This window comes from Pocillopora damicornis, chromosome 12, assembly GCF_964200805.1.
Source record: "Pocillopora damicornis chromosome 12, jaPocDami1.2, whole genome shotgun sequence".
In the NCBI taxonomy this organism is placed as follows: Eukaryota; Metazoa; Cnidaria; class Anthozoa; order Scleractinia; family Pocilloporidae; genus Pocillopora; species Pocillopora damicornis.
In genome coordinates this window covers 3,858,833-3,869,506 of record NC_142681.1, presented here as the reverse complement: position 1 = coordinate 3,869,506, position 10,674 = coordinate 3,858,833, and the positions used below count along the sequence as shown (strand labels likewise).

General features: G+C 39.7%; 1 protein-coding gene across 1 annotated transcript; it reads right to left on the bottom strand.

Annotated features, from left to right (window-relative positions):
- Positions 1–1,654: 1,654 nt before the first annotated feature.
- Positions 1,655–10,452, bottom strand: LOC149036130 (uncharacterized). The gene is made up of 2 exons (XM_089190117.1): positions 10,189–10,452; positions 1,655–6,206 (listed from the first exon to the last, which is right to left on the bottom strand). The coding sequence occupies exon 2, from the start codon at positions 6,167–6,169 to the stop codon at positions 2,711–2,713; it is 3,459 nt and encodes a 1,152-aa protein (XP_089046243.1). The 5' UTR covers positions 6,170–6,206; positions 10,189–10,452; the 3' UTR covers positions 1,655–2,710.
- Between the last annotated feature and the right edge of the window lie 222 nt (positions 10,453–10,674).

The following is a 10,674-nucleotide window of genomic DNA, read 5'->3' as shown; positions in this document are numbered from 1 at the left end:
GAGATTAAAAGCTAGAAATTCTATTTAGCATTCTTAGCTTTGGATATACTCTCTGGCAGATATATTCATATGATAATCCCAAGATAGATTTCTATCTACATATACACCTATATATTCATAGGAGTCTACTTCATTCAATCTTTGATCTTGTCGATAAATGTCAATGTTAGTGTCAATTGCAGCTCTAAGGGCAGGTCGTGATCTTAAGAGCATGAAATTGGATTTTCCGTGATTAGCCACCATCTCGTTTTCCTTGAACCACATATCGATGTGCGCAAGATCTTGGTTTACAAGGTTTACATGATCTGTTTGCGCAAATGCATACACTGATCTCTGTCAATAAAAACAATTTGCTTTCACTTCAATATCTTCTTCCAAAGACAGTTGTTTCCTGGTCGTTCTTTGAGGGACTCTTCCACGTCAGCCAATTTTTCCCGCAGTCGCTCAATGTTGGTAGAGATCTCAAACACTTCCTCTATCAGCCGATACTGTACACGGTCTCAGCAAAGCTCTACGTTCTCCAGTCGCGTCTGAGAAACCATCGTTGGAGTCTCTTAATCAGCAAAATAGCTCTTTTGAGCATTTCAGTGTTTTGAAACGGGGGGGAGGGGGGGGGAAGGAGGAACGGAATTCGCGCGTCAAGTGTACTTTAAACAGCATTTCAGCCGTTTTAAAAGGAATAACTTCAAATCTCACTTTAACTTGCCCTGCTGTAAAATTTGCACGTCACGTATTTACTTTGGGCTTTTCTACGCGTCACGTGTAGACCCTTTATCACCATCTGGCTTTACCATGTTCATATTTTCTCTTATCGAACTAAGACTCAAGCACAAGTAACAGGGTAGGGAGAGGTGGGTACGGAATCTGTGGTCTTACTCCTTAAGCATCTAAATTTTACAGCGAGGGAAAACTTCTTGCAAAAGATTATGGAAACTAGTGAAAAAGTATAAGACATTTAAAGGGAATGGAATATATTTGTTGCAAAAATAACACATTCGAAACCTGAAGATCATTAAAAGAAACATGCGGAGGCCGACAAATTTTTTTAATTAGTCGAATGATCTAATACTTTCAATACATATCGCAAAGTCGTCGGCTCGGTTTTCCTGTAGACAATTGTTTCACTCTCAAAATTTATTTCCTGCCGCCTCATTTAACAAAGATGTAAAAACACCGGTTTGTTTAAACTATCCTCTGGGCATATTAAATTTTCTCTAAGCAGACTTGATCAATTTTAGTCATGAAAAAAGACCGCGAATGTCAATGCCATTTCAGTTAAGCTGAAAGTGTGAAGATTTCAAAGGCTGCATGGTGGGTCACAAGATTTCACAATCGTCATAAAATCACGGTTACTGAGATCATAAAAGTTTCCAATTAAATGACAAAGGTTTTTGTGTTTCCCCTTGCATTTGCTGCATTGGCATAACTACTACTAATTAATTTTCCGACAATAATTGGCTTTTTATCCAGTGTGAAATAAACTGTCATCATTCCCTAACAATTAGTTCTCGAGGGAAAAAAGAATAATTTTAATTTCTTGTTACCTGGAAAGTTTCATCAGAAAAACTTTTTATGAAATAGTTTGATCTAAGATACAAAAAGAGAATCAGCACAGTCCATTCATTTCAAAGACTTTTCACAGCATCCATTAATTCTATTCAGGATATTTATATATATAAAGTTAATACACACAACTAACACGTTCTTCGACAATCGAATGAGAGAATATTCTCTTACCCCGAATGATTACTCTTGTTTTTTTTAAATTCACTTTGGCATTACCTACATTATTGTAACCACTTTCAAATAGATTTTTTTTACTAAATGAGTTATAATAATTTCATGATAAATGCTCTCTTCTTTTCCACAAAAAATCTGGATTAGCTTAACCTTCAACACTTGCCTTGGTAAATTACAAAATAGCTGGGAAGGGGACAAGGAACACTGATATACACAACATCCCTCCTTTTTAATTCATTAGCACGTGGGTTTGGCAAAGCAATCGCGGACGACAAAACCCGCCTGAGTAAACTGAGATTAATGATGAAGCGGACAAGAGGGGTGTGGCGGAAGAGATCACTGACAAGTTTTGGACTTCAACCAAATGACACTGATACTGATAATTGATGAAGTCCTACGTCATGCTATTTACAGTCGAGCCCATGTACATTCAAGTCATGTTTATGCGAGGTGGAATAACGAAAAGGCAGACTTCTACCATCGTTTTAACCCTTTATACCTTGAGAGTGACCAGCATCCAATTTCTCTTTACAGTAACACTGCTGAATCATTCATTGAGGTCACGAGAAAAAAGGAAATGGTCACCAACCTAAGAAGCTTTGATTGATGAAACAAATCTCCTTGTCAGTACCAAAGGAGATGTATGGAGAAGAGTAAGGAGAATATGGATACTGATGTAAGGGTGTAAAGGGTTTACGTCTATCATCTTATCTTTCCTAACGAAAGATAAGATGATAGACGAGACGGATAAGGTAAAACAGTTTAAAGCCTTTGCTTTTCTCTTAGCTTTGGCACTTAGGGAATTTTCCATTTTCCGGAGTATCTAATTCTCCAACAAATCCAGTTTTCTTCCAAAAATTGATATTATGACCTAGAAATATCATGTCCGGCACTTTTGAGTTTATATTCAAAATTCATAGTTAACTCAGAATATCACACAACCGACTGCGTGATATATGGTAGACGCCTGCTACTGGTCACCAAGATCATGATGCAAGGTACCAAGATTATTGTAACTATTTGCCAAATCGACATGTTTAGGTCCGAGTATCTTCAGACGAATGGCAAATGCACGATCGTGACATTCTTTTGCCTGCTGCAGGTCACCAAGATCATGATACACAAAGCCCAGATTATTGTAACTATTTGCCACATGGACATGTTCAGGTCCGAGCTTTTTCAGACGAATGGTCAGTACACGATCGTGACATTCTTTTGCCTGCTGCAGGTCACCAAGATCATGATGCACAACGCCCAGATTATTGTAACTATTTGCCACATCGACATGTTCAGGTCCGAGCTTTTTCAGAAGAATGGTCAGTGCACGATCGTGAAATTTTTTTGCCTGCTGCAGGTCACCAAGGCCACGGTGCACAGCGCCCAGATTATTGTAACTATTTGCCAACCGGACATGTTCAGGTCCGAGCTTTTTCAGATGAATGGTCAGTGCACGATCATGACATTCTTTTGCCTGCTGCAGGTCACCAAGATCATAATGTATAACACCCAGATTATCGTAAGCATTTGCCACATCGACATGTTCAGGTCCAAGCTTTTTCAGACGAATGATCAGGGCAAGATCGTGAAATTTTTTTGCCTGCTGCAGGTCACCAAGGCCACGGTGCACAGCGCCCAGATTATTGTAACTATTTGCCACATCGACATGTTCAGGTCCGAGCTTTTTCAGACGAATGGTGAGTGCACGATCATGACATTCTTTTGCCTGCTGCAGGTCACCAAGATCATGATGCAAAGTACCAAGATCATGATGCAAAGTACCAAGATTGTTGTAACTACATGCCACATCGACATGTTCAGGTCCAAGCTTTTTCAAATAAATGGTCAGTGCACGATCATGACATTCTTTTGCCTGCTGCAGGTCCCCAAGATTATGGTGCACAATACCCAGATCATTGTAACCCTCCGCCACATCGACATGTTCAGGTCTGAGCTTTTTCAGACGAATGTTAATTGCACAGTTTGCACATTCCTTTGCCTGCTGCAGGTCACCAAGGCGATGATGCACATAACTCAGATCTTTGTAACTAGTCGCCACATCGAGATGCTCAGGTTCGAGCTTTTTCAGTCGAATGGTCAGTGCACGATCATGACATTCCTTTGACTGCTGCAGGTCACCAAGACCATAATGCACAGAACCCAGATTATTGTAACTTTCTGTAAGATCGACATGTTCAGGTCCGAGCTTTTTCATGCCAATGGTCAGTGCATGGTTATAAAATTCTTTTGCCCGCTGCAGGTCACCAAGGGAATGGTGCACAGTACCTATGAAACCGTATGCGTTTATAACTTCTTTGTCACCAAACACATCGTTCCATTGAGTTAATCGCAACATTGTGTTGAAGTAGATTAGTGCTGATCGGAATTCACAGTGTTGTTTGCAGGTTTTACCAAGAGTTTCGAAATAGTTTCGGTAGTCAAAGGGAGTGGATGATCCGGCTTTGATAGCGCCGGATATACCTTCTTTAGAAAATAGACCATCGATTATCTCACTCAATGTGACTAAGTGAGGAACAATGTTCTGGCTTCTGATAAGAGTATGCGAGTCATCCTCAACCAGGATATGACCTATAACTTGGCAGAACGACAGAATGGCCCCATCAATGGCTTCAAGCTCTTTGTTTTCGGCCAAGGTTTTCATAACAGTATTGATGGCGTCATGAACAATCTGATGCACTCGAATGTAGACGCCACTGTCATCTTCTTCAAATAACAGCAAAGAGCATTTGCAAATTCTCGTAGCAAGTATCTCAGGGTCTTTAAGCTCTTCATTCACTTTCTTAAGATAATTCACAACAATCTCTAGACTCAAAGGGTGTGGTGCACAGAGAGAAAGAAAATGAAAAGTGTGCTCCAAAACTTTATCCGTTGCGATCGTCTTCTTAACAGCAAGTGTTGTAGCTGCAGTCATGGAGTTTTTGTAACTTGGATTACTTCCAGCGAGCATTTCTTCTGTTGTTTTTCTCTTCCCTTGGTCCAATTTCTTTAGAAAGTCATCCCAGTCAAAATTTGGAGTTAATTTGCTCTTTCTTATTTCTCTCACATAGGTGGCAGCACTTGCCAGGGCAAGCGGTTGGTAGTCTAATACCTCAGCAACTTCTTTTTCCATCTTGCGGTCAGTAAAACCAGATAGCATTTCCAGTAGAGAGCCAGCTTCATGAGGCTCCATACCTTTGCTGACTGAGATATGTTGAATAAATGAGCCCGACGGCGGGATAGACGCGGTGTCCTGTGTTGTTATCAACAACTGGCCCTTTGCACACTGCCCATTTCCTGGATCGGGTAAATTACCATCCAGATGAGACATGTTGGTGACGTTATCAACTATCAGTAGCCACGATGAATACAGCTCGATTTTTGTGCTGATCAATGTCTTTAGACTTCTGATCTTCTCATGAGTACTCAAATCTTTGGAGGTAAATGTGTTGGTAACAGCGTATTCTGGGCACTTCAGATGTCGAGCGAAAGTGGCATACGATTCCAAAAGTGTTTTAGAGTTTTCAGCATTCAGTGTCATTACGAACGATGCAGTAGATGTAATTTCTTTGACTTCGTCAAAGAAACGCTCAGCTACGAGTGAGGCCATCTGCGATTTACCACTTCCAGGATTTCCAGATATGAACAAGTAACTTAATCCTGTGGACTTTTTTAGCGCTTTTAATTGCTCAATAATCTTACATACATCAGAATCTCGATTTGCGACATCATGAAAAGGCTTTGGAGGAAGAATGCAAAATGAAGACGCATCGCTGTTTAACTGTTCTTCAAGGGTCTTCCTTTGTTCTTCTTTTTCCTGAAGTTCCTTACCTTTTTCCTGAATTGCTTTCTCTTTTTCTTGAAGACTTTTGTCTTTCTCCTGAACTTCCTGCTTGAGGTCGTCCACTTTCTTCAAGACATGTCCCAGCTCCTCTGTGGGAAAACATGTTTGAGTTTTTACGTCTTGAATTTCCATGGTGGAAAGACCGAGAGCTAAAAATGCATTTTCCACTTTGCTAATGGCATTTTGAAACTCTACGTCCGAGAGGTGACCTCGTGCGATATGTGCGAACTCTTCGTTCCGAAACAGCCCGAGTTTATCCACATTTGACTTAACTACTGTACTAAGACTATGAATGCAATCGGAGAAAAGAATGGCGTAAAAAAGCATGGTACAATCCCACTCAGCTCTATTTCCTTTAGTCATGGTTGTTAGAAGACGAGCATGCTTCTTTCGATTCGGTAGCGATTCGCCATTCCGGAAGTCCGATCCATTCTTGGGATCGTCTTTCCATTCTCCTAATGTGGCCTTGTAGCGACTTTCCCATTCTTGTTTGAAGATTTCTCGCAGTCCCTCGGTCAAGATGTCAGTGGTAACGTAACAAATCCTGTAGTAGTTTAGTTGCTCTTCACTGTATTTCATTGAAGAGGCCATACTCACTTCGAACGATTTCTTCAGTTCGGTGACTATCCTTTGGAAAAAGAAAAATTAATTTTAAAAGTTTCTGAGGAGAAAAATTGCTCAGATGCCCTTTGAGTTGTTTTGCCTTACACTGACCTAGATAAGATAAGTACTCTTGCCTTTTATAGAATGAGAGTCTGTGTTACGGTTAAACATATAGCAGTGATGCTCACTCCTTACACGTGGCTTAAGCTCGAACAATAGGAGCTACCTAGTTATACCATATCACGAGTCAAGTTCGAGTCAACTTGACTTTTCCCCTTTTTTTGATTTGACGTTTTAATTTTCTGTGTCGAATGATTCACCAGGGGTACAAGAACATATTTTTTTAAAACTTTTTCGCAGCCGTTTGCGAGGGTTGATCCCGCTCTGGTTCATAGCTGCAATCAAAGAAGTAAAAATAATTTCCAGGCATCTACGAGTTGTCCTCACTGATTCCACCTCTTTTAACTACACGCACTTTAGGCACAAGTCACAAGTCCCACTTCAACGGCAAACTGTCTAAACTGACTCGAAGTATGAAAAAGAATCTCAGCATTTCTTGCACTCAACCGCCATTTTGTTGCATTCACATGGATCCCATTGAAAAACAGCACTATGAATTAACTGATTCTCTCTCTCCCAGGCCGAAATTATGGAGAACAGGTATAATTTCCCTCTAAGACTTTTGTTTCACCAGAATGATCTTGTCCTATTTTTCTTGTTTTACTAGTGAAATACTGGCTTCACTTTTCAAGATTTTCGAAGCATTTTAAAGTTGTTAAGACGTCGTCACAGAATCTGTGGAATATTTAAGGCATGATATACTCTGTGTCGTATGCATGAAAAAAGACGTTGAAAATAACACGAGTCCATTTTTTTTTCGTAGTGAGCATCAGTTGTGGTTGTCACTGGGGTTCTAATATGTCTTAATGGACAATAAAAGCCTTTGAAACCCTTTGTAATTAAACTGCACGACAATTCTGTAACATGGTAACACCGCTGAGGTAACAACTAATGATGTGGGAATTCAGACAAATTTGACACGGGTAAACGACCTACTAAATGCACGGCTTCGATTTTTGTTTGGTTTGTTTAGCTCATCTTTTTTAAAAGCTATGATAATAGTATATTGTCTATCGAAAAATACATTTTTATAAAATGGGAAAAAAATTGAGTTAACTCAAACTTGACTTGAGCTCGCACTTGACTCGTTATACAGTATAACTCTTGTCGGAGTCACCACATTTGACTCAGGCAAATTGCTAGATTTTGCAGGATTTGGGCTTACGTTATTGTCTCACTCGTACTTGAGGTATGACAGGTTGATTTTCTTGACTATGGGGAGATCAGATGCAGCTAACAACTGCCTCACCCACCCTTCCCCTTTGTTCACCTTGAACCTTTGATAAAAAAAAATATCACTCTGATGCTTGTTAAAGGACGACTTAAGTATCGAGAATACCCTCTTTGCTTCAGCAGAAGATGGTTGCAATAACGGAACTTTTAATTTCGAACTTATAACTTATAGGCTCTCAGAAGCTTACTTATTTTCTGTTTCGCGACCTTCATCTTGATTTGATTTTTAGCAAGGAGTGGGTACAACCTATGCAAAGTAACCGCTGACCGGTTAGGCGTTTTTCCAAGTCACAACTATAATGGAGAGACGGCATATATGTAAATAGCTTGGAGAATTGAAGTTTACTAAACCTCTTTAGAAGTACTAGAAACTAAAACACCAAAAACAAGCAAAATTAAGCCTCTGGCGACCAAAGATTGTAGATCAAATTGCGGAAAATGCTTGATCATGCCAGCAATTTTTTTGTTACAAAAGTGTTTAAAAAGTGCTTATTAAGCTTAATTATGACGATCAATTATTCGGGAAGGCCTACCCGGTACCCGACACCGGAGAAATAGGGCTTGCGCCAAACAGTCATGCCCAGTGGCTGCGCGGTGAATATACCATAGAGGGGGCGGTGTTATGACAACTAGGACAACTAAGCGCAAAAACGTAATTCTTATTTGAATTCAGTTAAAAAGTCCATTGAAGTCTCGCATGCAATGTATCAAAATCCTTTGAATTTCCCGCAAGAAACTATCTAGTTTTAATATCATACTGTTATCATCTAGCTTTGCGAGTATCAGTTCTGGCATAAAGCTTAAAGGGGAGAAGTTCAAGCTTGCCTCTGGCGCTCCGTGTACGCTTTCCTAGTGGTTGCGACAAGCACAAAAAGTGTTAGGGCAGTTAAACGCATATAACTCAGTGATAATGCACGGCACGGGTTTGACATGCGGAAATGCACAGACATGGTTGAATTCAAAGATAAACACTCGTTTGGTATTAGTAGATAAATAGATAAAGAATATATTGTTGATTTTATTATTTTTGTAATGGAATATGGAGGGTTTTACGTCGCTTTGACGAGGATAGATAAGTAATGAGAATAAAAACCAAAAACATAGAAATCGGACTCGATCGGAAATCTTTGGTAAAGAAATAAACAAGTTAATCAAATCCACCCCGGGATGGATTTCGTGTTCGAGAATATTTCAATCGGACGAATGTTGTATAATTTAGTATGACGACTCAAAACCTTTAATTCAAAATTTAAACCAGCATTGTAGGTTTCCATCAGCTATCTTTGAATCTCTAGTCTCTCGTAAACAGGAAGTACATCTGATAACCAAACGTGACTGAATTCAGGCAACAACTATTCGCAATATAACGATGACTAAGGAAGCTAAGAACGGCAACAGCCGCGGGAAGAAAGCTTCTTTGAATTTCTCTTTTCCTCGCCTTGGCTTATAGCTAAACCTTTGCCTATGTGGTTTTACGCTCTCAGTGATCGAAATATATAGGAAACGCGAATCTGGAGGAAACTGCAATGCAAATTGGCTCACAATGCCCTCGGGATACATAAAAACCATAACCAGACTGATACTTAATAGAATTTCCATAACAATGAGAGCTGCTAAAGCAAATTTGCTGGTAATTGTGCCAAAAAAAAAACTTAGGGCAACGCCAATCGATGGAATTTAGAAGGAATTTGCCTAGAGGGTAACTGACAGAAAAGTTTTCCTCTTTTTTTTCTCCTAATACATTCCTCTTAGGTTAGAGAATCCTTAATGAGCAAATAAACGATATTTTGTGCAAAACCAAATTTTCTACAATTTTTTTTGACGCTTAATCGATGGCCATTTCGAAAACGTTCCGATCCAGGTCACGTGATGTGATACGTCACGCGTAAAAGGCAGTGAAAAGGGTCATGCTAAGATCTGAAAGTAACAACTTCGCTTTCGCTCTCTACTGCTATTGTAATTCACGAGTGAAAAAAAAAGATTTGTCCCATTTTGCTACAAGCCACCATTTAGAGACAATGAAATACGCAGTGAGTAATAAAACACTTTCTCTAAAAAGGTTAAATCATCGAAACGCGATGGATGGCGTATCTGTATTCACAGCCATAGATAAATTACATGCCATGCCGAACAGCGGTAAAAAAAAATGTAATTTTTTCCTCATGACCACTATCGAGTCTGTTACTCATAGAAATATCTTTAGTCCAAGCCGAAAAGCATTTAGCTTAAGATTTTATACGGTGTATATCACTGTGACCTCAAGCCCCATGAGTTCTAAGGCGAGCGTGACAGAAGCGCAAAGTGTGGGTGTCGCGTGTTATGGGAGGTCTTCATCTGGTTTCGTGAACGGAACTCTTCTTCCACATTCGGGAAATGTACGAGATTTAAGATCTAAGTTTGACTTCCAGTGGAAGTGAATAATAGCAGAAACATGCTGTAAACCGAGGTTACAAGAGTACTGAGTAACAGAACATCAATTATTAAGCATCATGCAACGTTTATAGTGAGGTCTATGACGAAGTTCATATGACACGCGTCCTGCATAATGCTAGGATCAGCAATGTCGATGGCGTCATATTTTGTAAATAGAATAAGAGAGATATGAATGTTATTTCAGCAAAACAACGTGAATCAATGATACTTATCGTACTTACTTGTCGAAATATTCCAGAGATGTACAGCAAAGTCGTAATACTTTCACTACAGTAAAGAAGAAATGTTCCTTTCTCTAGTCATCCACAGTCGCAATCGAAAGCGAAAGACTCTCAAGTCATATGACGTATGATTATGAATGAGCTGCCAGTAATCAGATCGTTGTGTTTGCGCGAAGATCTCTGGGATCGCCACAGGGCAAACATTGCAACTCGCTAAAAAGAAATGTATGGCGAAAGGTTGCTTACATGTCCAAAAAACGATTTTGGAGAAAGATTATCGCTTTTTCGACGCTCTTTTATCAGAAATGGATTTGGGCAATGTTGATACAAGGGAAGTGTAACTTTTTGTCGAGACAACCTTGAAATACGTGGTAAGAAAAACCGATTATGCGCAAAGTTTACCGTGTACCTGGCTTCGCTAAATTGTCTCGAAATGTCTCGAAGCCAAGAAATAAATCAATAAACCTTTCAGCCCTTCTGACGTGT